The sequence below is a fragment of the Carassius gibelio genome, chromosome B23 (genome assembly GCF_023724105.1).
Source record: "Carassius gibelio isolate Cgi1373 ecotype wild population from Czech Republic chromosome B23, carGib1.2-hapl.c, whole genome shotgun sequence".
In the NCBI taxonomy this organism is placed as follows: Eukaryota; Metazoa; Chordata; class Actinopteri; order Cypriniformes; family Cyprinidae; genus Carassius; species Carassius gibelio.
Genome location: NC_068418.1, coordinates 8593176 through 8620868, shown reverse-complemented (window position 1 = coordinate 8620868; position 27693 = coordinate 8593176). Strand labels below are relative to the sequence as shown.

Genomic DNA, 27693 nt, shown 5'->3' with positions numbered 1-27693 from the left:
CATAATCTAGTCCATACTAATTACTGACTTTTCATGCTAGTCATTTATAACATCACAATTGTGCCAAAAAAAATTTGCGCTTAAAGAGATGAAAAACTGCGTATTCTGATTCTTGTTCCACTCCAAGAATGGTGCAATGGAAGTAAAATAAAATGACATGCAAACTAAATACATAGGATGCATTAAATTGATTAAAAGTGGTAGTAAATACTTTCTGCTGCGTGTCAGTAGTGTGGCGGCTGCCTCGCATTTTCTGTGTCTTTACACACCAGAACAGTGCCTGACGCGGCACGGCTCGCTGCTGCTGCTGTTGGGGACATAGAGGGAGGCTGCCGAAAGGCCAGGCTCTTGTCTTCATGACAACAATATATATATTCTTCATGTTGAGCATAAATATAAAGCCTGATAAAGGACACCGTCAACAGTATTGACGGCAAAATAGACTATGTTTGACAGGTGCAATACTTGAAAATCGATAATTATTATTATTATTATTTATTACATTTATATCTGAATTTATGTCAACCTCAAAAAGACTTTCAAACATCAAAATGTCATGAATTAATATGTATTTGTGTAAAAAATGACATATAAACATTTTCCTATTCTATTTTGCCTGGAAACGCTTCCAACATGCTTGCGTATCACGTGAAAAATAGGCGTCGGTTCTTTTTATAGCTTGCACGCATTTTCCGCGCAGCTCAAGCCGCGCCTGAGATGCGTGACTCAAGCTCTGACCTGTTAACATGGGAGCCGAATTTAAAACAGACACGCCACGCAGCTGAGACGCTTACACCACGCATCCAGTGTGTCGCCGGCCTCATTCACGCATCTAGTTACAGGAGATTCTGAGTTATGAAAAGGACCATTGCAAGCTGACAGCGACCGGTAATACCCCCACTTTGCGCAGCTGTACCATGGGACATCAGTGCGGTCAGAGCGCGTCTTCTCAACAGCTGGACATATAGTGAATAAAAAACGCTCTGCTCTGGACCCTGAAAATGTTGATCGACTTGTTTTCCTGTCCAATAAATTTGTAATGGCCCTAGCCTTTTTGCACATTTTATTATGCCTTCCTAGTGCCGCCTAGCCTTAAGTGTCAGTTAAGTTCAATAAAAAAAACACACATGGCCTGTTCTCAAGTCCATTTAAAGTTTTTTTTTTTTTTGAACAGTTGTTTGAAATGGATTGAATCATTATTTAAAATAATCTTGGAGATTTTTGAATTGCCTAAATCATAAATGCAGCCGGGTTGAAGCCTGCAGTGATGTTTTTCTTTTGTTATGGCAGTCGTCCCCTCTGCATATATATTTTTTTTGAAAATGTTGCACTCCTGTTGCTCTTTGTTATTCTGCATGAAACTTCATGCCAATAAATAAGAAATACTTCTGACTTGTGCGTTTCCAGCGCTCTCTTTACGTTCGTCTGTTATTTGAAGTTGAAAAAGGAAACGTCTTTTTTTTTTAGACATGGAAAATCGATTTTACAACACTTATGTCTTAAAAAAAATGATTTTTTTTTCTCCAAAAGTGACAGCCCTAATATTATATATATATATATATATATATATATATATATATATATATATATATATATATATATATATATCACATTATTGCTGTTTTTGCAGTAAATAAAGGTAAAGTATTTGGGACAAAAAAAATCACATTCAATATGAACATGGCATAAATGCTTAATTTCCTTTCAGTTCAATATTCAAAAAAAGTCACAATTTTTGATTTCTATAACTCTAGTTGGCCTGTAAACAATCATAAACTGACCTCCTTTTAAAAATTATGCGATTGGCAGCAGCCAGATACATCTCTGTAAATATGTAGTGATGTAAACACTATGATATCCAAACAAACATGAATCCACTCCTTTAAAGTATTTTTAATAACTAATGAGTCATGTCTCAATCATACACCCAGCCATATCTATGATAAATAGAAAACTGTTACATGTGATATATAAGGCAGGAGGCTGACTCATGCTTTATTGTGATTGCTGACTCAAAAGGGAGACAGCATTCCTGTCAGTGTATCCCATGTGGGAACGGGAAAATCTGGAGGTGGGAAGTGTCATAAGTTCACCCTCTGATTGACTTCAACAAAACTCCCACAGCTTGACTCACCATACATCTTGCCTTCGTCTGAAAGGATGATCTTTCTGCGGCCACAGGGGGGATAAATGGCCAGAGCCTCCTGGAAACTCTGTTCGATGTCAGGGCTCCAGACGCCCTCTGCATCGCCGTCCAAGCCGGCCTTGTCCATCCCATCCACTCCATCCTCCTGCCCCTCCTCCGGGCTCTCGCTGGTGCTCCACTCGTTGGTTGCAATGGTGGCGGCTCCACCTGGGCCCCTACGTGAGCCCTTACACCCAGGACTAGGAGAGAGACCGAAAAAACAACAGCAGGTCACATTTAAAGGAATCATTCTTCCAAAATGTTTAATTACTTTTAATAATAATAATAATAATTAAAAAAAATCAACCCCTTCCTTATATTGTGTCAAACCAGTAGGGTGTTATTTCTCTATGAAACACAACATTTTTGATAATAATAATAATAATAAAAAAACAATTTTATGAATCTTCACACACAGTTTTTTTTTCTTTTTTTTAATGCCTGTTGGCATAAAAAGGAAATTCATAGTATATATTGAAAAAATATATATATAATAAATAAATAAATTATATATCGGGGGGGGGGGGGGGGGGGGGGGGGGGGGGGGGTTGTGGCAGCGTTTTACATTTTATAAAGAATATCTCTTTGGATTTGAGACTTTGCAACTTTACAGATCTTCGCTATGCACCAATAACTTGTAACACTTCAAAGAGAAAGGAAAAATTTGAAATCGCATCATATGACCTCTTTAAAATAATAATGTTTAATAGAAGAATAAAGAAAAAATACTTTGAAAAAACTACTTTAAAAACAAAAACTACATTACCCATGATTCTGTGCAGAAAATTCCACCAATCAGAAAGTTGTATTGAGCAAAACACGATCCACATAAACCCCGCCCCTCTCTTACAATTGGCTGCAAGATTTTATTCAGATCTGATCCAATCAAAAACTTACACACAGAACAAAATGCTTAATTAATTTATTTTATTTTACATTTTCGATAATCCGTTTCACTCGGATATATAGCATCATTCGGAAGAAAGTATCTTTTGCTACTACAGTATAATTTTCACTTTTTCACTTATTTCATGACGACTTGCCGATACAGATTGTTAGCTATTTTCCAAGTCTTATGAACATACCAAAATATATATATATATATATATATATCTTTATTCACTCAGAACCAATTAGATATCGCTGGATCACTGATCCACTTAATTAAACTTCTAAAACTATATTATTTAATCAATCAATCTTTTTTTTTCTTTGATTCTAGTTGGTTCTGCTCATTAAATCAGTTTGTCTGAGTCACAAATCTGACTAAACTGAACAATTCATGCAAGAATTAAACTGATTCGTTCATGAATCAGAGATCAGCTCACTAACTCTATGATCCTGTCACCATATGAACTGTTAAACAACTACATGAAGATTCTTACAAATATCTAACTTTGTGTTCTGTGGAAGAAGAAATACAGGTTTGGAAAGACATGAGGACTCTTCATCTGCCCCTTCCAGGCAGTCTTACAATAATTGGTTAATTAAGATGGCTCAAGACCAATCGGAGGGTTGACAGTAACTATCATTCCAGGTGGTGTGTCCATGAATCTCCCTTTGACGCTGGAGCTTCTCCCAACCCCACTTTAAATGAAGAATCTTGTGGGATCATATAATCATTTGCATGAGCCGTGTCAATCAGTTTATCCCATTATGTGACAGCGGGAAGACGAGAAGAGGAAAGGAAAGACAAAATGACTGTCGGAGCGGAGGACACACTGAGCTGCCGAGCAAGGCGCCAGATTTTTCAGACTCCTGATGTCAAGTGAAGTTCAGGTGACGAGATATCAGATTTTCAAGGCTGTGCTTTACAGCTTTCGTGAGCTGGAGGGTATTAATAGCTCTGGTATTGAAAATCAAGATAGTGAAGGCCCTGATAAATTTCCTTGGTGTCAACAAGACAAGCTGAGCAAGACTGGCCAATGTCATAGTAAAAGCAGACAATGGAGGTCGGCTGTTCACAGATCAATCAATGTAAGCACTAATAGGTGTTGAACAACATAACAGCATTTGTTAATCAGTATTTATGTAACTAAAATACTCAAATAATTGAAAAATGTCTCCTAACGGTATCATACTTACAAGTCACCATGACTTAATAAAAAGGGAAAAACTAACCAACTAGTATGATCTTTATGAAAAAATGGCAAAATTCTAGACAACAAATTCATCGCAATATGTATTTTCTTATATGTTTCTTAATTTGTATAATTCTAACAAAACAAAAATGAACAGCTTGTATTCAATTCATGGTCTTGTTTTTTTCTCCAGTACCAAAATTAATATTTCAATACACAATATAAACTTTCATTATAAACTCTGAAAGTTTGAAAGAAAGTTACTTTTAATGTGTTATCCACCAACACTGTTGATAATGTGTTGTAATGTAATATATCTTTTCATAAATGTTTGTAACTAAAGTTAAAAAGCATAATATTTGAAGGTTTGTTTTTCTTGTGCTTTAATGCATATTTTCTATTTAATAGATAAGCATTGTATTGTATTAACTGTGATTACTATTATTCATGATATCATACAATGCATTATAAGGTCTATTAAAAGAACAGCGTTTATATTAAATGTAAATCTTTTATAACCTTAGGGGCCGTTCACATTTCGCATCTTTTGCGCGCACAAGTTTGTTTCCAATGTAGGCGCGCGGCATGCACGCTCATAATGGAAGCGGCGCGGTCGCGATGCACACGCGGTGACCGCATCGAGTTAAAAACATCTCAACTTTTCAGAATGCCGCAAGTGCACCACGGGTCATGTGACAAGAACTAACCAATCAGCTTCATCCTTTCCCGTAACAACGTTGAAAGCTCAGCCAAGATGAAGGAACAGCTTTTCATAGCTATATATGGATTGCCATTTTGAAATAAATTTAGTAGCGGAGCTACTGAGAGCGATTTTTTGTGCTGCAAATCCATTTATCCTTTGCTGAAATTTGCGCGTCTTCATGGAGAGAGCATGTCATGGTTGCTTAGCACAGGCAGACGCCTCAGGGGCGCTCCTGCCCGAGCACTTTGGGAAAAAAGGAGAAAGCGGCGCGCCTAGCGTTTTCCACGCGTTTTTAGGCGCGATATGTGAACGACCCCTTATGAATGTCTTTACTGGCACGTTTGATAAATTTAATGTGTCTTTTTTGAATAAAACTATTATTTCTTTAAGAAAAACTTTATTAAAGTTCAGAGTAAGTAAAAGAGTCCATTTCTGTAAAAACAAATATATTGTAACACACACACATATATATATATGTTCAGTTTATGTTTGTTGTCCGGTCTACTATGTCCATCTCCTGCCTGCTCTGTCCTGGATTTACCTTTATTTTAAAGACTATTAGCATTTATCTGGGCTTTTTCCAGATTGTTCCAAAAAAGATTCAAAGCCTCAAAGATAGACCCTACCAGTGACATCTAGTTAATTCACATATCTTGTTGATTCCAGTTTCAACACAAAAGCAATAGCAGCTGTGTCTTCAGTCTCTTAATCATTGTTCACACATGAAAGTGTTACTATGTTACTATGAAGCAGGGAGGGAGCACCCAGCATTTTGCGTCTCCTTATAATGAATGAAATCACGCTAAAGATTTGAATCAGCCACCTCGCTTCACGTGTTTCATTGTGACATATGAAACCTCAAACGTCATTGGTTACGTGATCACGCAGATTTGATACAAGCCTCGATACAGTCTTTCAAACCAGTCTGCTTCAACAGAGTAAAACAGGCTTTGAAGCCTCGGTGTCAAACATCCCATCTCTTCAGTTATCTTCATCTTCTTCATGTGTTTATCTCACCATAGCGTGACAAAAGACCAGACCACAGAAGTGAAAGTGTGCGGCGGGTAATCCACGAGTTTTGTTTTCGTTTTGTACCTTTTTTGTTGTTGTTTCCCCCCGAGCATCCTGAACTCCTGCCCAGCCTACCTCTTTCACCACCTCTGTACCAGTTCTTAAAATCACCAACGCTGTCTCCTGGCAACCCCTCTGCTCACCCTCGGCCCACCATCTGTGCAGTAGGATCGCTTTCCATTGGCATTGTGGATGTACAATCCCTTGTTCTCAGCCTCCAGCCTCTGGGTTCTGGACTCCGCCTTGACACTTCAACCCAGCGACTCCTGGTCATCCATCAGCTCGGCTGGACTTCCTCGTCCCTCTGGCTCCGCCTTGGTCAGTCATCGACGATCTGCCACATTGGGACTCCACTCCTCTGGCTACAACTCGTTCCTCTGGCTCGGTTAGGCTTCTCTTTCCATCCGGCTCCACCTCGGCCCCCAGTAGCTCTGGCTTAACCACAGCCTTCCGTAGCCCCTCCTCTGCCTCAGTCACCTGAGACATCTACTCCACCTTGGCCCTCCAGATCCTCCCTGGCTCTCCGGCTCTCCATCTCTAGCTCGGGCTCCACCACCACCTGCTTCACCTCTTCAGTCAGCCCCCTGGTGCCATCAGCCCTTCCTCCACCGTGGCTCCTCCCTCCCTCGGCTCCACCATGGCTGTGGCCTGTGTCCTGCCTGGCTCCTCCTCCTTCTTCCTGTCTTCTCCCTGGCTCCTCCCTCCATCTGATCTGCCCTGGCTCCTCCTGTCTTCTCCCTGGCTCCTCCCTCTATCTGATCCACCCTGGCTCCTCCTGTTTTCTCATTGGCTCCTCCCCCCATCGTCTCCGCCCTGGACTCCGTTCATCATTCTCCTCCTGGGTGTCCGTCCTCTGTCTGACAGTCCTCCAGTATTGATTCCCTGTCTTCCTGCCATCCCGTCTCCATCCCAAATCCACTCATTTGTCCTCCTCCAAATCCCCCCTTTGTCTCTCACTTTGTTGTTCCTGCGGCGCAAGGTTGCGCCTTTCGGGAGGGGTCCAATCTGTCACAATCACAATTTATTTTCCCTCATGTCTGATTATTGCCATTTGGTTCAGGTATGTATCATTAATTACCCACACCAGCCCTCCTATATAATTTGTGTTCAGTTCACTGTTTGTTATCCGGTCTACTATGTCGCTGTATATGTCTCCTGCCTGTTTTGTCCTGGATTTACCCTTGTGTGGATTTATTAAAGACTATTTGCATTTATCTTCATCTTTCTTTGTGCGTTTATCTCACCATAGTGTGACACATATAGGCATTTATCTTAAGGAAATTAGAATTTGTGTATTCATTCTTTTAAAAAAAAGTCACTGAGGCCGTATGCAAAATGAATCTGAAAAACAGTTAACTAATAAGAACTGCGCACAAAGCATTTTTGTGGCCATGGATTTGGTGAACGCTCCTCTGCATTCAAACACACTGCAACATTCTTCAAGACATAAATGCTTTAAAATAGATTTATCACTGCTAAGCTATATTTAACTACGTCTGTGGTTAACTTTTTTAAAAATTAAAACCATTTTTAAAACCAAGTCTAAAATATTTACAGAATTTTTAGTTGAGGAATTGAAGTATTCATCTCAACTAGTGACTCTAATATCCATAATATGGCAAATATGCAAGAAAAACAACCAAAACCAAAAAACTGGACTTGCTGGAAACAGCATGAGTGGAGCTAAAGCAGTTATCATAAGGAGGTACTAGGCCTAGAGGACCACTGGTATGGACCTACAGAGAGAGAAGGGCTGACATTCCAGACATGCCCTTATTAAGAAAGCCACAGTGTTGCTAACACACTCTCTGTCTGTCTGTCTCTCTATCTCTCTCTCTCTCTCTCTCTCTCTCAGGAGATCTGTTGTGTCACCCGCAACTCCGTCCTTCTCCTCTTCTCTCCTTCCCTCTCGCTTACGAGCACCCCAGTCCAAAAAAGGCCTGAAGAACATGGAAATCATAGGGGGTGGGAGTGGGTTGGGTTGCCTGACCAATTTAGGCATCCACTAAGGCTCAGGAAACACACAGAGCTCCCCCCAAGGACAATACTGCTGTTTTAGGTATACTGGGTTCATAACACAGCACTACTCCTAGCCAATGCTATCTGGAAATAAACACCAAGACCTGGATAACATACTAGTACTGAGGGCCAAAAAGCACATAAATAAATGAATGCACCAGCAACCAACTTTCTAGACCTGAAACTGTCAGATAGCCAACTGAACTAGAAATCACACAGTCAACATACACACTAGCTGTTCGGCAGTTTCTTTCTTAAAGCATGTAAATTGTTGTGCGTTTTCTAACTTATGTTTGGGTATTTGTGTGTAGTCCTGATGAGTAAATATTGACCATGGTTTCAAGCTTGTTGGCTTATCTGCGAGCAGACATCATGAAAAGGTCACCCACTGACACCTAGCAGCGCTTGGCCTCTGAAGAGACATTGGGTTACAGAATCAAGTGACAAACCAAAAGCATCCAACACTCTTGATGGATAACCAGTTTTCATTAAAGAAGCATCTTGTCTAAACCTTTAACCCCACACTCTGCTATTATAAACACTTGGATTTATTTGACCGAATTTGAAAGGGCATCTTGTTTTTTGTATCTCAAGAAACCTCTAATGAATACCGTCTTCATATATTCACCGCAAAATCAACAGAAAAAAACATTATTGTCAGATAAACATGAGTGTATCTGACAGAGGCTGAGCAGCACAGACAGGAGGCAGTTCTCTTTGGAGACTTGGAAAAACAGCTGCAGTGCTTGTCAACAGGGAAAAGGCCTTTGCTCCTCAACAACCCTCCTCTTGCACACCACACACACCGACACACACACATACACCCTTTCACAAAGAACAACAGGGCAACAAGTAGACGAGCAGCTGCTGCCCTAGATCGGATTACAGATAAGGACGACATTTTAAGGCATGGGCAAGTTAAACTGAACCCTGGTTTAATGGGCCGTTAAGAGAATATATGAATTTAAATGCTATATCGACATCAGTTTAAGTGTGTTTTATTTCACCAGGCAACTTGACAACATCCTGCTAACACTGCCCTACATGGAGAAGCGCTTTGCCTGGTTTAGAGTATGATCTTCAAAACTGTCTAAACCAAAGTATAGATACTTTGAAGAAATGCCTTTAAAAAAAATCTAAAACCTTTAAAGAACACATTTGTGTCTAATCTGCACAACATTCAAATATATTTAGCATACATTTCTCAAGTCTTCCAGGATAACAAAGTGAGGAGGATGGCTACTACACGGACACGTCCAGATCGCTGACAGCCATCCAAAAAGCTCTTTATATATATGGTAGGTGGAAGACTGCAAATTGGACACACAAGAGAGACAAAGACATGTTAAAAAGAGGCACGATTGACGCGTTTCTCTCTCCTCCTTCCGTGGACCCAACCCTTGTCAAACCTGTACAACCTGCTACTGCAGTTTACGAGAATCCCAACCCCCTTTCTTCAAGGAGCATCATTTCAATTTACTGCATTTTTTCCTCTTACTTACGAAAGCCGGAGGCCAAGAACAGCCTAATAGTGCTGTACTTTTTCTGTAGATCGATAATATCAAAAGTAAAATACTCAAATATTATGAAGTTAGTTACTCATAATGAATTTACTAAATAAAGCCGTAACCGATGTCATCAAATCATATTATATGTAAAAGTTAGCAGCTATGGTGAATAATAATCACACACATAACAACAACATATCTCTATTTTGCAAATAAACCGTACGTCTAATTTTATTTACTAAGAAGATGAGGAAAATAATATGGGTTGAATCCTCAGAAGTTTGAAACAGGAATGAAAATATACAGCTTTTGCAAATAACAAATGGAAACGAAAACAAATTTGTTATTATTATTATTATTATTATTATTATTATTGTATTCGTTTTTGGGTAAAACATTAAAAATAAGTTGATGTTGATTTCACGGAAAACAACTATTTTACTATTTTGACACCACAAGAAAACAATCATTTCAACAATCAGTTCTAATATGGATAGTAATGAGTAAAGAAATAATACAGCAAATAGGAATGTTGCAAGCTTGACTTGAACTCCCATTTCCCACATGAGCACCAAGGCTCAGTATGTTAAGGAAATAACTACCATATGGACGGCAGTGGCTCAGTGGTTCATGTAGGTTGTCTACAAACCGGAAGGCAGGTGGTTCAATCCCTGGCTCCACCTGACCAAGTGTCGAGGTGTCCTTGAGCAAGATGGCGCTTGAATGGCAGACGCCGCAGTCGGTGTGTATGGGTGAATGTGAGGCAAATTGTAAAGCGCTTTGGATGGCCATGTGGTCTGTTGAAAGGGCTATATAAATGCAATCCATTTACCATCCATTACCAGATATCTTTATGAATAAAGGAGCCACATCACTAGAGAAAGATCTGACAGAATCCATTTGGAATGGTGTGTAAAGAGTATAGAGACTACAGTGAATTACATTTCTATAATCACAACTGAACCTTTCTCTCACCATTTATTTTCAGCCAATGGAAGCTTAAGGTATAGGATCATAGAAGACATAGAGCATCACTTTCACAGATTCTTGCTTTTCAGTAGTGCTCTCTGATGTAATCCCTGGCATGTAGCTGCCCCAAAACCATCATACAGTGCATGCTTACATATTTATAATGATCTCCAATGGGGCTTCCTCTCAGACTCCCAGATGCTCACTGTCCATCTCACAATTTCCTCTCTAGACGTTCATACGCCCTAAATCCTGACTAACATGCTTGTGATTGCCAACATGTGTAACATATGTAGCCATTCCATATCATATCATATATGTAGCCATTCCATAGCATAGCAATTCACCTTGGCATCAAAAGCACCACCCACAGATCTCATTAATCACTGATTTGGAACATTTCATACAAACACAGACTCCACAAGAACAGCAGGAAACTTGACTCATCTGACATTCTTTGCTAGCATCGCTAAGCTAGCAAAGTTTTTATACATGAAAACTCAATATTATGTGTACAATTATTTAATTGTGTCATCCATCGCCGACTCGCTCTCTTGTTTCAAACAAATGATAATAAATCAATATCTTTTATTGCCATTATTTATGTGGTGAAATGCTGTGTAATAAGTGCAATGACTGGACAGTGTCCCTTAAATGTCTGTCTAGTTTGAACTTGCTGTTGCTAGCAGCTGCTTTCTTCACAGAAGCTTTGTGTTCAAATATTTCTTCTCACATTTTGTGGCAGGCGGCTGTGTAATAAGCAGGATAATGTACATCCAGCCCGACAGGCTTATCAGCATCCCAACGCAAAGGCGAAATTAAATTTGTCATTATATGAATGTAGTGAATGTGTGTCTTTAGAATAGTTGGATTAAATGGCTTAATTTATAATGTAATGGTGAAGTGAAATTTTAATGGCTGGACTAAATGTTGAAATAATATATTAATATTTTATTCACTTGTGTTTTGAAGATGAATGAAAGTATTATGGGTTTGGAATGATGAAAAAAAAAAAGATTTTTTTTAAAAAGTAAAGTTTCCTTTTAAAATCAACTTGAATTCTTCCATATGGCTAAGAAAACAATGCAGGTATATGCCGCATATGGAAAGAATCTGTCACACATGTCTAAGTTCAAAAACGACCAACACCAGATGATCAACAGGAAATTATACAATGAGTGACAATTTTGAAGTCTGGATGTAAAGACACACCACACCTGAGCTCCACACCCCAGGTGCTGAGATGCACAAAAACGGGTCAAGGTCACCCTTAAATTCTAGCCCTAAGGACGACAGAACTACTCGTGTTGATCAGTAAGTTACTGTTCCTCACACAGTGTACTTGTCTGAAGCACAAAGCACACACTGCAATGCTATTTAAAGCAGTGAGCTCACCAAACACACTTGTCATGTTTTGCCGGCCCTCTTGAAGCTTCACAGCCAGCGTTAAGAAAATTCTCTTAAGCCCCTTTCACACTGCCATTCCGGCAAATACACAGGTAAAGTTTTCCTGCAATTGTTCCCGGGTCACTAGATTTTGCACTTTCACACTGCCAGTGATGACCCGGTATATGTGCGTACTTTCACACACAACCCTTGAAGATCCCGTAACGACACGTGACATCAGCGCGTGACGTGTAATGTACGAGTCGACAACGCTTGACACATTATACTTTAACTGAAGCAAGCAAACAAACTCTGCGTCAGCACGGAAAGTGAGGAACTAACTGATCTCTGCTTCATTATAGTTTGCACATATGTTTTCGTCAGGAACGTTGATCTTCCGTCAAAACAGCCGTTAAAAGAGTCGCACGATAACGCGCGTCATCACTTCGACACGGAATTAGATCTGGCTTTTGTTCACACAGCGCTCCTCCCGGGTCGAACCCCGCAATGTTACTAGGTCCCCGACCCGGGTTCAATTCGGTAATCAATCCCGGGACGTGGTTGCTTTCACACAGAAGGCAATGTTCCGGAAATATTGCGGTTCCGGCGTGCAGTGTGAAAGGGGCTTTACATTCACAGAGGAGTAAAAATCGATGTAAATCTGAAAATATTCCATGTTCTTCTAAACATTGTGTAATGTTATTGCCTGAATGGATGGCTATATAAATAAAAAATTAAAGAGAAAATAAATCATACTTTACTCTGTTATCGCTTAAAGGAACACTCCACTTTTTTCAGCCTCTTTTTATTTTATTTTTTTACCGTTTTTGTATCCATTCTGACGATCTCTGGGTCTGGCGTGAGCACTGTTTTAGCTTAGTTTAGCATAGATCACTGAATCTGATTAGACCATTAGCATTCCGCAAAAAACAATGACCAAAGAGTTTCTTTATTTATCCTATTTAAAACTTGTCTCTTCTGTAGTTACATTGTGTATTAAGACCGATGGAAAATGAAAAGTTCAGATTTTCTAGGCTGATATGGCTAGGAACTATAGTCTTATTCTAGCGTCATAATTAACTAATTTTGCTGCTGTAACACGGGTGCAGCAGGCGCACTGATATTACACAGCACCTGAAAATAGTCCCAGCTAGTTTGTGAAGATGCAGCAATAGCAGAGTTGCTAGGGACTGTTTTCAGGTGCTGCGTAATATCACTGCGCCTGCTGCACCCGTGGTACATTAAATATACAAACACTTTGGTCAAACACAACTGCTTTTTGGTCTAATCAGATTCAATGATCTATGCTAAGCTAAGCTTAAAGTGCTACCACCAGACCCGGGGATCGGCTGAATGAATACAAAAACTGTAAATATCAACTGTTTAACTCTAAGGGAGTTGGAAAATCTGCCTATTTTCAAAAATAGTGGAGTGTTCAGATATTCAGATTTAAAAAAGAAATGACAGGAAATGAAAAGATAATATAATTATAATAATAATAATAATAATAATAATGATGATGAATCTAACTGGATGCACCTGAAAGAATTTGAAGGAATTTAGTGACCGATCACTAAATATTCGGTTGGGATAACATCTTTTGAGGAGCATTTATGTGAGAGAAGAGTTACTTCAACAAGTGTTCTGAAGGAAACTTCTTGAGTTATTTTTTTTTGGCACCACTGTTACAGTTTGTCACATTTGTTACAAGGAATTCTCCTCTGATTGCTCACCGTAACCTTTCACAACCTGAAAAACCTGTTCAATCTCTGCACGGCGAAACTGAGGGGTGCGTTGATCTGACACGTCACACGTGTGATGACTGAACCAAGATGCACAAGATCTTAAATGACTTAAAAGACGATTTCTGATGAATGGGATTATTACACTCCCTCTAACAGCTGTAACTGAATCATACTGATCATTTTACACACAATGCAGGGCATTATAATTCAAGACAGAGAAAAACACTTAGCAGTTTAATTTAGTCATAAACAGGCTAGGTTTTATGAGTTATTCTTAGATACTTAAAACTAATTAACCTACATAAGACACAAAAACGTTGCCAGTATTACATTAATTCTTACCCAGTTTTCTTCTTGACACACATTTACACACTTTCAACATTTTAGAGCATGGTTTAAACTTCTTAAAAGTTTATTCTAGAATCATAAACGGTTTTAAAACTTTGATGATTACATGTTATACAGCTGGCCTGTTTTTAATAACTAAATAAAAGAAAATGTGGGATTTTTAAGACAAAATTCTCGATACATTTTTACTTTTGATAATTCTATTAAATATCAGTTATGTATATTAGTACATTTAACAACAAACAAAAAAAACTTTTAAATTATTAAATTAATATACTGACCAGAAGATGCACGCATACTAGTTAGTTTAGTTAAACAACAACAACAACAACAATTTTATTTTAAAAATGATAATAAATAAATAAATGTATATCAATACTTATTTGTTCTCCACTAGAGAATATTTGGAGGCAAGCAATGAAACTATAATTCAATGTGAATAAATGATTTGCTCCACTGAATTAGTAGCTACTAGGCTACAAACTTTCTCATACTCATCCTACAGTGCTCATATTTCACTGATGCATGTGCGTTTTGAAATATCAGTAATAAGTTTACATCTGTAAAGCAAGGCGTGTGAGTGAGCGATGCAACATCACTGAAGCAGCTCCGAAAAGAAATGCCAAAAATGAGAATAATGTAAAAACTGCAGCGCGAGGGCGATGACTGCAAGAAACAAAGGAACGCAACAAGAGTTGTGCACTTACCTTAAAAGCAAACCTCTGCTCTACAGTGGGCAAAAAGGGGTTTCAGGCTTTATCTCGTGAGCGCATTTACAAATGCAAGCCACGCTGATGTTTTAGAAGAAATATTTCTCCTGATTTGTCAGTAAAGCTGGAATGTAAAGTATGACTTCGGTATGAAATCACGGCGAAACCGAGCGGAGTGCTGGAGGAGGAGTCATGAAGGAGGAGGCGGTCAAATCTCCACCTACTCCAACTTCACGCGCAAATCTCACCCAATAGTGCGCCCATTGGCTGAGCGTGTCTTCAAATCTAGACTGCATTTTTGGGCATGACTGGTACTTTCCTAACTGACTCAGCCAACTGATGATGATGATAATAATAATAATAATTATAATGTATTATTATTATTTATTTTTATTTTTTTGTTTGTTTCATTTCATAATGTTTAGTTGTTATGTGCTAATTTTTGGGGGACATTAAGCACATTCATAGTTTTTGGGCATCATACAAGTGCAATTAATACAAAATATATTTTTATTTGGCATAATTTATTTTAAACTCCACTCCACCGTAAGAATGCACATTTAGAAAAGTGAATTCTGGACTGGACGTGTTGGGGACTGAACACATTCAGACAGCTGGGAACAAGGCCCTTGGAAGCCTGGTGTCCACAAAGCTTTGTTGAATCAGCACCACCCTAAGGACAACTTCTGTAGATCATCATAAAGTACATGATTTAGTGATAAATCAAAAGTGCGTGGACAAATTTAATTGTAGTTTGCAGCTCCACATTTCCCCTCCAGCTTGTCTAAGTGTCTCAAAAAAAAAAAAAAAAAAAAAAAAAAAAAAATATATATATATATATATATATATATATATATATATATATATATATATATATATATATATATATATATATATATATATATATATATATATATATATATATATATATTATTAATAACAACAAAAATATTACAACATAAGAACTAAATACAATGAAAAAATAGTATATTCATTATTTATTTTCATTCAGTATTTGATTTATTATTTCAGAGATCTCTGATAATTCACCATGAGTGGGCAAAATATATCTTTGACAGATATGCATCATGAAATGTAATAGAGTTTTTTTTGACATATTAATGCATTTTTTATGCATCTTTTATGCATAAAAATGGAACATGTTATTAAAAAACAAACAAACAAAAACAGTTTTTAGAGTTTATAGAGAAGCATATCCTTGACTTCCTTCATGCACGGGCAGGAAGTAATTAAATATAAATGAACAAAACAAATCCATTTCTTTCAATAGAAGATTATGTTACAGGAATGGGCATAGAAATAGTAAAACAACAACAACAAAAAAGTTACAGTATGATACTATAATTTCAGTATACATACTATTTTTAATGTTTTTGAAAGAAGTTTCTTCTGCTCATCAAGCCTGCATTTATTTGATCAAAAATACAGAAAAAACAGTAATATTGTGAAATATTATTACAATTTACAATAATTGTTTTTAAATGTATTATACTTTTAATTATCATTTATTTCTGTGATACAAAGTTGAATTTTTAGGATCATTATCACATGATCCTTTAGAAATCATTCTAATATGATGATTCATTATCAAAGTTGGAAACAGTTCTGCTGCTTAATATTTGTTCACAACATGTGATACTTTTTTAGGATACTTTGATGAATAAAAAGTAAAAAAAAAAGTAAAAAAAAAAAAAAAAAAAAAGTAAAAAAAAAATAATATATATATATATTGTTCTATGTTTTTAAAATATAAATATTTTGTAATAACAATATACACTAATGGACAGTAATTTGGGGTCAGTAATTTTTTTTCTTTCTTTTTTTAAAAATAAAATCAATACTTTTATTCAGCAAGGATGTGTTAAATTGATAAAAAGTGATATTAAAGAAAATATATTATTAGAATATATATTATTAGATTTTTTTTTTTTTTTTAATAAATGCAGTTCTTTTTAACCTTTTATTGATCAAATATATTAGACAGCAGAACTGTTTCCAACACTCATAATAACTCAGAATATTAGAATGATTTCTAAATGATCATGTGACACTGAAGGGTGGAGTAATGATGCTGAAAATTCAGCTTTGCATCACAGGAATATATATATAAATATATTTAAAGTATATTCAAATAGAAACTATTATTTTAAGTTTTAATAATATTTCACAATATTACAGTTTTTTTTCTGTATTTTTGATCAAATAAATGCAGGCTTGATGAGCAAAAGAAACTTCTTTCAAAAACATTAAAATAGTAATGTTTCCAAACTTTTGGTCTGTACTATATATATATATATATATATATATATATATATATATATATATATATATATATATATATATATATATATATATATATATATATATATATAACATTTTCAATGACATTTATCATATATTCATAAATCTCAGTACAACACAAAATAAAGTCAAACCAAACTATTTTTCAATCACTTTCAATCATATTATGTAGCCTGCATTCATCATATATGTGCAACGCCTGGCTCTGGTGTCAGTTTCTGTTCTGTATCCAGAAGAAGTTCACCCCAGTCGCATTCAGGCACAGTGGAAATCCTAAAAATGTCCCACATTTTCAATTAACACATTGTCCTTCCTGATGATGAAGTTATCGTGTTTTGATTGCAAAGATGTGACTCTTGGTTGAAGAATTTTGTCCCTTGTGTTCATTCGCAGGCCAGTTTGCCATCAAAGCTGGACAGAGCGATAGCAAAGGCTTGCACTGCACACATGGGATAGTTATAGTCCAGAGTGAACATGTCATCTGCCACTCTTCCAAACTGCATCACAATGTAGCTGTCTGGAAAAGAGAGCCTTTACAGTCAGGTTAGCTTTCAGGCTATAGTAACAACTGAGCACATGGATAATATGGAGTATATAATATGGATAATATGGAATTATCAAAACAACAGATATGCTACTAAATTCCAATTTCATATTTGTAATATTTTGTCCTATTGTAAAGCTAAAAATATTTTTGTGCAGTCCCAGTTGAAGAGGTAAGGGATGGTCAATATCACTCACTGTCTTTGCTGTGGACGATCTGGAAGTTCTTGACAGAGGCTTGTGTGACCCGACCAGAGAAGTTGAGGACATACGAAGCAGTATCATCATTCCAAACGGGAGTTTTGTTGTGGAGTTCAATCAGGTTGTCCATCTGCCTGTTTTGGTAGCGCATAAGTATATTGTCGTTGTCCTTAAAGGTAAAATAACAGATTTGTTGTGCACAAATAATTGGTCATTGTAATGAATGTTGTAACTGAGTTTCTAAGTTATCAGAACTCCCCAACTAGCTATCATTTTTGGGAAATATTAGCTGATGGTTAAGGGCCGTTCACATAGAATGCAGTTTTGCATGTCAGTACACGTCTTTTCCATTGTTTTTCTATTCAAATATGCACATCTAATCATTGTGCAGCATCTCACGGATGACACATTATTCTAAAAACACAAAACTTTCACAAAAAGTTCTGTCATGAGAACTCTCAGAGGTATTAGCATGGTAATGTACATGACAATGTTAATGTGTTTGGTCTTGGCAGAATAGATCTGCTACACTGCTGCTCCTGCACAACATGCTGCTGTGAGCATGTAAGAAATATTGCTGCTGCAAATATAACATACATGAAATAACACCCCCATAACATACATGAATCAGCTCATAGCAGATCTAAACAGGTGGAGCTGGGGAAGGTGGAGGGTTTCTGAAGCAAGCTGCAACTGCTACAGTAGGCCCTAGTCATATATTTGAATGCTGAGCAGCGAGCTCATTGGTTACCGATAAAGCAGAGAACCAATCAGCTGTGCCATGTGATAATGATGTCATTATGTCAGTTTGATTTAGACCTATTGGACTGCGCCATCTAGAGTTTCATCCCAGAACTCTGTGTTTAAATGGAGAAGTTAAAGTTGCCTTTTCATTCCACGGCCATGTCTCACATTTCTTCAATACAAAAACACATTGTTTTATGGTCGGTAAAAATGTCTCAAATGGTATGCAGTAAACTACATTCTAAAATACTTTATTTTTAGCAAATACAAACAAATGTCCTTAGAGTAAAAACAATCCAGGAATTTGCTTTAACTAGCTCTAATTTTCATTTTATTCAGTGCAGAAACGGTGTATAGGAAAAAGTAGGAAATAATTTATATATGCATATACATTTTATTTCAATATTGAATCAGGAGTTATTGTTCTTTGGTTCATGCGCTCTTTTAATAATGGCTCAAGTCGGTCACTTCTGAAATCTCACTACAATTGCAATGTTGTTTGGGACATGTATTTTGTAGACATCATGTTAGTGTGCTAGGTTTTGAGACACAGACATATCCCTGTTCAAAAATAAAAATAGTATTTTTTTTGCCTCATAATATCTGTTAAATAAAATAATTTAGTCATCATTGAAAATTTGCAACCAAAGCTCATTGAAAAAATGCTTTGTGACACATTTAGAGTGAAAAGTCTGGTTCAGAAAGGTTAATGCTCTAACATGTTTGAACATAACATACCACATACAGTACACTTAACCCGACCCTGAAGCAAAAACAAAGGAAATTTAAAATAAAAATGCATTTGCTAAAGCAACCATGCCATTTGACCTTTCTTCTCCAAATCTGTAAGCTATTTTATTGTGACACCTTTGACAGGTTTTATACTATAAATTATATATTATTATATATATTAATACTATTCCAGGTGTGCTACCGAGCACATTTACCACATAAGAATAGCCAAACTTATGTAGCTGGGCAAACATCAAAATGCATTAGTATACAAATCATGTGCCATGGTAAAAGTGTTTTGTAATTATGATTTATGTGAAAAGGAATAAAAGTTGTTGGTGTTTCACTGTTACTAATGTTCACATCATCCGTAAATGTGTATAAGTAATTTTTTAGATTTTGGGGCACGTTTTCCCACTAAGCATATGTTGTGAATTAACTTTTTTCCTTTGTTGTTGCATATCACAGTCAGATATAGCAGTGTGTTAGTAACTGAACTCACGGTTCGTGGACGTATCGGCACTCGCTCGTTGTCATCATCCATCCCTGGGATGATGACAGTCATTTTTCTGGGCCCTTTAAACCCCAACACATTTGTCTCCTGGACAGAAACACCAGTGTATACTTTAAAAATGAAATATTTTCTAACCTCCAGGAAACCTTATGTGGAATGGAAGTGAGCACTCACATAAATGATAGCCGCTAGCTCTTGCCGGGCATTAGACATGTCCCTGAGGGCACGGTCAGGGTTGAGACCGTTGTCAAACACGGTGAACTTGGTACCCATGAGATTGGACCTGAAGAGAACAAAGAAAGTGCAATAGTCCAGCAATAATGCATACTAGTTTTGGTACGTTTCATATCATGCAAGTTACCTCAACTTTCCAATAAAATTTTCTCCGCCCCGTGACAGGTCAGTGGCATCTATGGATATCAGATAATTTGATGTTGCACTCTTTTTTCTTTTTCGACCAGCCAATAAGAAAACCTGCAGGATGGGGTGGAAGAGGATCTCAAATTCACGAGAGCCATGCATTTCAACTACCCTCTCATTCACTAGAAAACCATGCAGAATTGTCCGAACACAAAAGTGAGAGCAAGTCACCTTCTTGTCATTGTCTAAATGGAGGTAATAGGTGGGGTAGAAGCCTCTGTCCATGCCACGCTTGTCTCGCGTCACTTTACACTTGACGGTGGTTCCCTGAGGTGCAGGCTGAAGAACAAACTCCTCCAGGTCATCAAACTCAATCTCTGGTGAAGGAGGTCTCTCCTCCTCCTGTCACGAGAGAGATAATACTGTTCAGATCATATAGTCTTTCCCTCCGGATGACATTCCCTTGGTTTACAGTAGTCTTACCTTTTTACTTTTCCTGCCTTTGCCTTTCTTCTTTCTGGGCACTTCTGTCTCCTCATCATCACTTTCTTCAGATTTAGCAGCCTCTACATGTTAAACAAGAAGTTATTATATTGTTATATGAGTTATATTCTGTCTAAAAGAAGTGTGATATTATGGGAGTTTTCGTTGAAAATGTAAAATAAAAGTGCTTGATGTATGATGTACTAGAGCAGAAAATGTTTTGAAGCAGAAAAACTGAAATAGTATTTAATTGTAAAACATGCTCCATTAAAGCTGCAGTAGGTAACTTTTGTAAAAATATATTTTTTACATATTTGTTAAACCTGTCATTATGTCCTGACAGTAGAATATGACCAATCAGAGCTGCGGTCCGTAACTTTTGTTTGTGTTCAAGATTTACAAAATGTATATAATAAGCGAGTACACCATGAATCCATTTTCCAAACCATGTTTTAAGCTTGTCCTGAATCACTAGGGTGCACCTATAATAAGTGTTTATATTCGGACTATTTTAGATTGCTTCGGGGGTACCGCGGCGGAGTAACCCAGTACTTTTGTGATTCTTCATAGACATAAACAGAGAGAAGTAGTTCCGGCTACGATGTTCTTCCGCAAGACGCAAGCAGTTCTGTTTATTAACCACTAGAGCGTCAAAAGTTATCTACCGCAGATTTAATCTTTGTCTACCAAAAAAAAAAAAAGAAGAAAAAAAAAAAAAAACCTTGCCACCATTACATTTCTGTCAGAGATGGAATATGGCAGTATGAAGTAGCATGGATAATGTAACTGCATCCTGAAGATAACAATGTTATTAGTCAATAAACAAAATACTAAGGAAGTCCAGCAGGAGTTGTGCTGTTCCTGGCTGTGGGGAAGCACATGTGCTTACAGTTGTTGAGCTTTTGTCTGAATGTTACAAACAAGCAGTTGAAGTTTTCCTGTGCCAAGAGGGCGCTTACACTTAATCTTTCACTCACTCTTTTTCTTGTTGTTCTTCTCTTTGTCCTTATTACTCTTGTCTTTTTTCTTGTCTTTGTCTCCTCCAGCCTGAAACATGGAGGTGGAGTTGGCGGTGGATTTCTTTTTGCTCTTGCTGGGTTTAGTCTCTGGCTCACTCTCGTCACTGTCAGACTTGGTGACTGGAGCAGATGCTTACAAGATTCAGTCAACAAATGTTACGATTACACTATCAGTAATTCATATTCTTCATAGTACACTGTGAACAAGCATGCATTGCATTACTCTTCTTCGCTTTTTTAATAGTTGATCTAATTACATGTGTGTTTGTGTGTGTGTTGCATTAATAACTACTTTCATTATTGATTATTTTTCATCTAAATCCAGACAGGATTTGTGTTCTTTTTTTTTTTTTTTTTTTTTTTTTTATCACAGTAAACTAATGAGAAGTCACAGAATTACAGTAGACTGCACATTTGCATCATTTTATGCATTTTATTTATCAATTTTATTTTATTTTGATACAATAGTTACAATATCACCCAGAGATGTTCTTGTCAGACTTCATGAGATCTAGTTGTATTCAGCAATACTATGATCAATGTACAGTGTTTTAAGAAAAGTGAAATTACCTTTCTTTTTTGCGATAAAATCTGGTTTATCTCCATTTATCTGAAACATGGACGCTGGCTCCTTTTTAGACTTGGCTGTCTTTCCTTTGCTTTCTGATTCACCTTTACTCTCTGCAGAGATAATATGGAAAAAACATTAGATTTGATGAGTATTTTCCACTATGGTGGGCAGCTTACAACAAAACCCTGAGTTGATGTAGAGTCACTGAAGCTGATGAGTCACTGAAGGTATCCGAGATGAGTCACTGAAGTTGATGTAGAGTTCATTCACAGCGTATTCAGCCGAGAGTCCTTATGTGATAGTCAAGTTAGGACCAGTTCCCAGAACTCCCTGGGGTTATTCAGGTGCGCCAGCTCCAGATAATCAGCACAGCTTCCAGCTGAAGAGCTGTGTCTTTCAATATGGAAAGGATGCTGCTAATGATTTAATACATCGAGGACAGCTTGAATGTCAAAACAGCTTCCCAGAGAGCCATTTGTTCTAATATCTCAGTCTTTTCTCTACCCACAATCATTGTTAAACTTTTGAAACATGCTCATCATGCATTAAACTTGCTCAAATGTTAAATAAAACCTGAATGTACATCCCTGAGGAGTCATCTGTGTCTTTGCTGAACGTCTGGTAAAACGTATTAGTTAGCAGCTGGACTTTGTTTTCCAACTGTTGAAGTCGCTCCTCTATTTATACGAGTGGCTTGATCAGACACCCCCCGAGGAGTTCACCATCTGTCTTTTAACAACAGGAAAAATGAAGCCAAGTCTTCACAAGACGGACAAATAAATCCCTAAACGCGTAACTAAAAACAAGAGTCAAATTCACTTGAAAGTCCCCCACTTCAGCTCATAGATAAAGCGGAGCGGTGATCTTTAAGACAGATCTCGCGTATTGTTCTGGCTAATCTTCTTAGCTCACGAGATCTAGCGCTAATCCTCTTCCTGAGCAGCAAACCCCCATGCATGTGTACATAACGACATTAAGAGTTACACACACTGAAGCCATTGTCTAACAGTTTCCTCTGACTCGATACCTCAAGTGATTGGCTCAGAGAGCGAAAAACAAACTCCAAAAACCAAAGCTTCAGGATTTCTGTTTTGAGGGACCGCAAATACTCCCCACCCCCCAGCAAAGTTCAAAGTGACTCTTACAATAACATAAATGCTGCTTGACTGTTGAAACGAATTGAGCGGAGCTCAGAATGAACCTTGGCCTCGCTCATTAGCATGCATTCAAGTGTGAATACGCTGAGCTGACCTTTGGCCTTTGATTTCTTTTCTTTGGTGCCAGCAGGGGAGCTCTCTTTGGTGGTTTTCTTTTTAGTTTTCTTCTGTGAGGTCTCCTCTTCGTCGTCCTCGTCATCTTCATCATCGGAATCTGATTAAAAAGACATCATGGTTGAAGGACAAATCATATCAATGATTAAGGCAATGAAATAGAACTAAACCTGGTAAATATCACATGCAAGCCCGATTTCAAGGGGAAAATTACATTAAAAAAGTACTCTGCCTCTCAGTTAAAGGATTATTTCAACCCAAAACCCATAGTCATTTTATTGTAAGAAACATATATATTGGCAATATGTCATCATTGTAAAAGTTGTGGAAGGTAACGTTTTTTATTTGAAGGGCTCCAGAAAGCATAACATTGACAATTTCCCCATGCACTACATGTCTATAGCTGCTAGTAAGGTTTGTGACTATTTGTGTTCTGGTGGTGCCATCAGCCAATCAGTGTTGTGCACGCATTAGTCACATTGCAATTTTGGTGCAAAATGTAAAATAAAATAAAATAAAATCAGGCAAAGCAGACTGGTCAATACCCTTTCAAAAGGTGTAACTCTCAAAATGTGTAAGGCCTAGTATGTATCTTTGAGGTATACCATCTAGGAAAGCAAGCAGATTTCTACAGGTTTTTTGCCATAATTTGAAACTTTTCTTTCAATTGCCACTTTTATAGCGATCCAATCAATTCCTAAAGCATAACAAACTAATTCCCATTTGGCATTTTTAAACGTACGATTTTACAGTAATCCCGAGGAAGACAGAATGACTAAAATATTGCTTATAATCTCATAATAATGCAAGTTTGAGTAGTGTCTTATCCAATGCGCCTATGAATGATTGTGAGTGTGAGACACTATACTGTATCTTTTACTATCTTTCCAGTTAAAAATATTTCATGCAGTATTAAAAGAAAATGTGCTGTTTGATTCCCTGTATATTACTCAAGATGCTGGTATAGGCTCCAACATCACTGCAACCCTACAGAACCACTGATTTTCATGTTTAGTCAAATACTTATTTGTTCCAGTTGATAATTAAAAAAACCTTATACCTTTCTTTTTCTTAGGAGTACTCTTGAGCTTCTTTTTTATGTTCTTCTCTGTTGCCTCTTCTTTGTCCTTCTCGTTTTTCTTTTTCTTTACTGCTTTGCTCTCAGCTGAATAAATAAAAAAGTAAGATTTGCTTTAGCATTCCAGTATGACACTGGCCCCAAACGCGCTCTGACTCTAAGCACTAGAAATGTCTGAATGTCAGTACACTTTGACTGTTTGACAATTGAATGATGATCAATGACTAACCAACAGGTCCTAGCTGAGTAACCACAGGTGTAGATCATCAAATTAACTGTGAACTAACATCCATTTCAAAACTGACAAACTTTTTCTGACGTAGTTTGCTTTTTATAATCTATTGCAATGATGTGTAGGCACTATATATATTTCTGAGCACAAACTTGAACATGTGCAAATTCCCTTGTTAGTTGCGTGTTTGAGATGCATCAGACTGACTCTTTGAGGGTGTACGGTCCTCTTCCACTGACAACTCTTCACTCTTTTTAGCTTTACTCTTTTTGGGTTTGGCTTCAGCTCCATTGGCCTTTCCAGAATCTGCCTCCGGCTTCTTCTTTTTTGTCTTCTACACTGTAAATGAAGACAATGAATGGCATTCACATTTCAAGGTTCTCTTTGTACATTTTTGTGATGGATGTGCAAATTTAAGCAGATGTTTTGAACTTACCCATTGCCAAACGTCAATGAAAGCAAACAAAATGATGTACAGAATACATTAGAAAAGTGCATGACTTAATACGCTTGTCTATTATTTGAGCAACGTTTTATAAATCATTCATTTCAAAAATAATCTCTGCAATGTTTACACCTTTCTCAAGGCAAACAATCAAGTCCAAATTACAAGTGAGGTTGTTTGACTGGATGTGGCACATTGGTTTAAGACGTGACCTCTTTATGTACAGAACGCAGAGGGAGGCCAGGCTAGGTTGAGGATATGGAGAAAGTCTAATTCTTACACAGCCTGAATCCGTACTGAACGGAGTGGGGAGCATATAATCTGATTAGTTCCGATCTTAAATGAGTATTTATAGACCTCACTTTAACAAAGAGCAAAGACAGTGGGATCCTTGATTACTGCCGCCATGGGGATTTTACTAGCTTAGCATTATGGAAAACCCCTTCATAGGCCGTTAGCCACAGTAGATTCAAGTGCGATTCAGTATGATATAAGCATATGATATAAGCATCCAAAAGCATCTGCTTGGCTGGCTGAGAAATACTGACTGGCTAGTTTTTAATTAGAGTTAATGTTTAAGCACTTCTCATAATTTCAGCCATGTCTCCTCAAGGAAAACCTATTTTGGGTCAGTGAGTTTCAGTGCCATGCTCCAGTGGCCTCGATCAACCCCTCTCTGACATATCCCTTTATGGTTAAACAGGGAGAAGGAAACAGATGCAACAAATATTTCCTGTTTTTGAAAAACCAACATTTAAAAATATCAAACGTGGAAATCTGTTCAAAAAGCCTGTTCTTAATTACTTTCAATGCCCAAACATATTTTAGTTTATATATATATATATATATATATATAATTATTATTTTATTAATTAAACATGAAATAATTTAGTTCATTCTTAAAAAATGTGGATTTATTACTTTTAATTTTAACCATAATAAAGAGGTACCAGGAACCTTCTAGAACAATAACAAGAGCAAACTCAATCCAGTTGCTGCCCATATTAGAAAAGCAGTGCTTTCCTTTTCCAAATACAATCAGTTTGATGATCAAAGAGTCAATTCAGTCAGTCAAGAATTAACACAATGCCTAGACTATGAACTATACCTATCTTAAAGGCTAAATGTTCCCTTGTCTTTTTTAATCAAGAGATATTATAAAACAGATTGAATCCAGTTACAGATACAGCATTCCAGACAAAATATTGATATTAAATGGCTTTCCTTTAAGGAAATATGTTAGATTATATAAGTTATGGGTAGATTAATAAAAAATAGATTCATTGATAAGTTCTTGAGGAATTTTGGCAGAATGTGTCTTTAAGGAGGATTGTTTCCTGCCATCTTAAAATATAGTACATATGCATAACTGGTTATAAGGCTCTTGAGAACATGTAAATCACAACCTACTGGATGTAATGTCCTGCAAAAGATCAAATAGACATGAGTATGTTGACACAAAACCCTAATCAATCAAACAGACTTGCATCAACTTCATTTGACAAACCTAGGCTTGTTCAGTACCTTCTAGATCACAGAGCAACAGTATGTAATAACACATTTACTGCCTAAAATATCCAGTTTTATATTGATTTAAGACATATATAATCTTTTAGCTCTAAGACACGACAGCTAAGATGTACCTTCTCTGAAGACATGGTTATTGAAATGACATCGGTTCAATAGTAAAAGTCCAGACAGAAGAGCAGATGAAGCTGTCATGTGTGTTTACATGAGAGTGTGCCGAGGGCATCAGTGTGGCTGATTATGAAGGCTAGTTTAGTCCAGAGAACTTGATAATAGGATTCGGTGTAAAGCCCATCTGCCTCAGGAACAACCAAAACAACTCAAGAGGACCGTACCATCTACCGACACAATATACACGACTGCTTCATTACACTCTCAGATAAAAAGGCTGTCAATGGTGTAGTACACTTTTGAAAGTACCTTATTATTAGTACCTCAAATTTACATATTAGTAGCTAAAATGTACATATCACTATGTCCATGGTAGGTTCTGTCATAGATGCAGCTTTAGTACTTTTTTTGTGAGAGTGTTAGGTACAAATATTAAAAGGTACTGACCCCCAAATGGTATACCTCAAAGATACATACTAGGACTTACACCTTTTGAGAGTTACACCTTTTGAAAGCGTATTGACCCAGTTAGTTTTGCACCTTTTTTTCTGAGATTTACAGAAAATTTTAATAAAAAAATTAACAAGAATTTAGTAATATCTATCTTAGCAACAGCAACAATCAAATTACATCTGCTCTAAAAGTTTGTGTAAAAGCATAATCGGCTTCAGTGGACGAACTAATAACTTCAATAATTTTATCTTTAATTTATCAAAGAATGTTATTTATTGGGAGTTTAAAAAAAATTGAAAAAGTGTGTTCTCAGACTTTTTGACTCACATTAAAGCAGACTTGCGCTTGAATGGAGACAGATT

General features: G+C 37.0%; 2 protein-coding genes across 5 annotated transcripts in view; both read right to left on the bottom strand.

Annotated features, from left to right (window-relative positions):
* The window catches only part of LOC128011971 (transcriptional enhancer factor TEF-5), a 35315-nt gene extending 20373 nt beyond the window's left edge, over window positions 1–14942 (bottom strand). The window contains exons 1-2 of one of the 2 annotated variants that reach the window (XM_052594807.1): window positions 14723–14942; window positions 2135–2385 (exon numbers count right to left, since the gene is read on the bottom strand). In XM_052594807.1, the coding sequence (XP_052450767.1) occupies window positions 2135–2273 (139 nt within the window). In that variant the 5' untranslated portion in view covers window positions 2274–2385; window positions 14723–14942. The remainder of the gene's footprint in view (window positions 1–2134; window positions 2386–14722) is intronic. The other variant, XM_052594808.1, reaches the window with a different exon arrangement.
* A 2164-nt stretch (window positions 14943–17106) lies between these two features.
* Window positions 17107–26992, bottom strand: tulp1a (TUB like protein 1a). Of its 3 annotated transcripts, none has more exons than XM_052593449.1 (13): window positions 26884–26992; window positions 25003–25129; window positions 24546–24650; window positions 23466–23585; window positions 22214–22324; window positions 21602–21775; window positions 20625–20707; window positions 20373–20543; window positions 20143–20255; window positions 19956–20064; window positions 19770–19868; window positions 17789–17960; window positions 17107–17564 (listed from the first exon to the last, which is right to left on the bottom strand). In XM_052593449.1, exons 1-13 carry the CDS (start codon window positions 26896–26898, stop codon window positions 17431–17433), a joined length of 1533 nt encoding a protein of 510 aa, XP_052449409.1. In that variant the 5' UTR covers window positions 26899–26992; the 3' UTR covers window positions 17107–17430. The 3 variants fall into 3 exon arrangements, 2 of the variants coding, with proteins under 2 accessions (XP_052449409.1, XP_052449410.1); XM_052593450.1 differs by having other exon boundaries at window positions 21602–21763; XR_008182516.1 differs by having other exon boundaries at window positions 17423–17564; window positions 17789–17925.
* Window positions 26993–27693: the final 701 nt, after the last annotated feature.

Bases quoted from the DNA above. Each gene is read 5' to 3' on its own strand.
- tulp1a (XM_052593449.1), bottom strand. The intron at 21,776-22,213 runs GTAATTTCACTT...GAATCTTGTAAG, and splicing joins TTTTATCGCAAAAAAGAAAG to CATCTGCTCCAGTCACCAAG. The intron at 20,256-20,372 runs GTGACTTGCTCT...CCCATCCTGCAG, and splicing joins ATTTAGACAATGACAAGAAG to GTTTTCTTATTGGCTGGTCG.